General features: G+C 33.4%; 1 protein-coding gene across 5 annotated transcripts in view; it reads left to right on the top strand.

Moving 5' to 3' along the window:
* The window catches only part of LOC111452784 (helicase protein MOM1), a 22,896-nt gene that overhangs the window by 13,038 nt on the left and 7,044 nt on the right, over nucleotides 1-2,814 (top strand). For all 5 annotated transcript variants that reach the window (XM_023093672.1, XM_023093671.1, XM_023093673.1 and 2 more), the window contains 3 exons: nucleotides 227-400; nucleotides 1,241-2,144; nucleotides 2,299-2,540. In XM_023093672.1, the coding sequence (XP_022949440.1) occupies nucleotides 227-400; nucleotides 1,241-2,144; nucleotides 2,299-2,540 (1,320 nt within the window). The remainder of the gene's footprint in view (nucleotides 1-226; nucleotides 401-1,240; nucleotides 2,145-2,298; nucleotides 2,541-2,814) is intronic.

The following is a 2,814-nucleotide window of genomic DNA, read 5'->3' as shown; positions in this document are numbered from 1 at the left end:
GGTTTTTTTTTTTTTTTTTTTTTTTTTTTTTTTTTTTTTTTTTTTTTTTTTTTTTTGTGTGTGTGTGTAGATTTCTGTTTAAATTTTCTCTTGTTGTCATGTTGACTGAATGGACTGAAAAACTACATACTTGTTTGTGTCTTAGCCTTGAATCTGTTTATTCCTAGTGATATTTCTGATAAGAAAGGGAGAAATGGCTCTAATGTCATGTATGGTATCTTGACAGTGTTGTAATCATCCCTATATTCTGGAACCTTCAATGGGACATGTGATCACCAAGGGGCATCCAGAAGTGGATTACTTGGATATTGGAATAAAAGCAAGTGGTAAGCTACAACTTCTTGATGCAATGCTAAGGGAGATGAAAAAAAAAGGCTCGAGAGTCCTAATTCTTTTCCAGGTAAGTCCTATGGTTGAATTGGTAATTTTTGTTTTTGAGGTTAATAGCTTTTGAGATAGGTGCTTATTAATATATCTGAAGGGATGGAATGTGGAATTCAGGCTTATTATTATTATTATTATTTATTTATTTAAAAAAAAAGAAACTGATCTGGCATTGAACTTACTTAATGCACGAGTTTAGATGACCATAGGATTGTATTATTATGATTGAAACTGTAATCAAAATGAACAGCTTTTATTAGTTAAGTGAAGGATCGCTAACAAGAGCCAGGATAGTAATATGGTACAATTCTGGTGTACGGAGAACAGATTTGTCAGAGACTTTGAACGAAACTACTCCTGGAGGGAGTGAATTAAAAAAAATAAAAATAAAAAGAAGCAAAATTAAGGAGTTATTAGAACCTTCTAATTTATGCAAATAATCCTGCAAAGAGAAATGGAGAGTAATTTAGAAAGAGAATACCATTGCAAAACTTACAATCTAGCCATTAAAAATCGTTTTAGACCATTTGATAATCAATCTGGTTTTATATTTTTCGTTTTCCTGTTTTCTATTTTTTAGAAAATGAGAGAGAGAGAGACGAATTTTTTTATACAATGGGAGTTCGATACATCACGTTTTTTGAGATTTAGTTCACCTTCAGATGGATACAGTTTTCATTCTACACAATAAAATTTTTATTTGTCTGGGTCTAAAATTAAGTGCTTAAATCAATATTTTTGTTTCAAGATTTCCCTCTCTCCCTCCCATTATTTTCTTATCTGTGGATTTGTTAAGTGGTATAATTCATTTTATATTTTTGTGAGGGAAATTTTATGTGGAAATATTCAATTGCAGTCAATTTGTGGATCTGGAAGGGACACCATTGGTGATATTTTAGATGACTTTTTGCGTCAGAGGTTTGGGATTGATTCTTATGAACGCATTGATGGGGGTCTTATTTATTCCAAAAAGCAAGCTGCTCTAAACAAATTTAACAACCTAGAGAGTGGAAGATTTTTGTTTCTGCTAGAAGTTCGAGCATGCCTCCCAAGTATTAAACTTTCGTCAGTTGACAGCATTATCATTTATGATAGTGACTGGACCCCAATGAATGATTTAAGAGCACTTCAGAGGATAACACTTGATTCTCAGTTGGAGCAGATAAAAATTTTCCGCTTATATTCATCTTGTACTGTTGAAGAAAAGGTTCTTATGCTGTCCTTGCAAAATAAAACTTTGGAGGGAAATTTACAGAACATCAGCTGGAGTTGTGCTAATATGCTGCTAATGTGGGGAGCATCTAATTTATTCGCCGACTTAGATAAGTTCCTTGACAAGGATAAAACTGCAGATTCCTTATCAGATACAGCATTTTTGGAAGAAGTGGTAAATGATTTGGTTTTACTTATTTCACAAAATGCCAGAAGCACAGACGAATTTGATTCCCATGTCATATTAAAAGTTCAACAGATTGAAGGAGTCTATTGTGCACACTCTCCAATTCTAGGTCAGTCAAAAATGCCATCAACAGAAGAGCAACCTCTCATATTTTGGTCTAAACTGCTTGATGGAAAGCACCCGAAATGGAAATATTCTTCAGATAGATCTTTAAGGAACCGGAAAAGGGTTCAACAGTGTGATGATTCATCATGCAAATCTAAATCGGAGATTGAGGAATCTTTGAGGAAACGTAAAAAGGTGTCAAATAGCAATGTAAAAGTTGCACAAGATGAATACTTAACTAACAAGGAAAAAGAAGGTATGAGTATCTGAAATCTTAAATTATTTTTTGCGTATACTTTCTAGGCTTTTCTTTGGGGCTTCATCGTGTTGTCTGTCTGCTAGAAAAGATAATTTTACAGCATTCATACTTTCCTATTTCCGGCATTCCTAAACTTCTTTCTTGTGTGCAGATACTTCTGAAGCTCCAAAACATACATGCCAAAATTCAACTAGTTTAGCTGCTTGTGAGGATGATTCATACATTGAGAATCATCTGTCCAAATCATCTTTGACAGCTAATGATATCTCAAAAATTCTTGACTATAAGTCAGTTGGATTTGATGCAGTAAGAAAGCTGATTGATCTACGAAAGAGTCTCCATCATCTTTTGAAGCCTGAAATATCTCAGTTATGCCAGATTTTGAAATTTCCAGTATGGGTCTAATTACCTTCTTTATTTGTCTAAATCTATCTATGCATTTTATATCGTAGATGCCGACCCTCTTCAAGACAGCAGTGTATTTTTCTCTTTTCCTTCTACAACATAGCCACATCAGTAGATGTAGTCAGATCTACGTTAATATTGTATTTTACATGTGAGATAGCTATGTTCATTGATATTGCTGTTAGTTAGTTTACCATACTACTATCTTAATTAATGTCAAAGATACAACTCACGGAGGGAGAGAAAAAAAAAAAAAAAAAGA

The sequence above is a fragment of the Cucurbita moschata genome, unplaced genomic scaffold (assembly GCF_002738365.1).
Source record: "Cucurbita moschata cultivar Rifu unplaced genomic scaffold, Cmos_1.0 Cmo_Scf00014, whole genome shotgun sequence".
Classification (NCBI taxonomy): Eukaryota; Viridiplantae; Streptophyta; class Magnoliopsida; order Cucurbitales; family Cucurbitaceae; genus Cucurbita; species Cucurbita moschata.
This window is presented reverse-complemented; position numbering and strand designations above follow the sequence as displayed.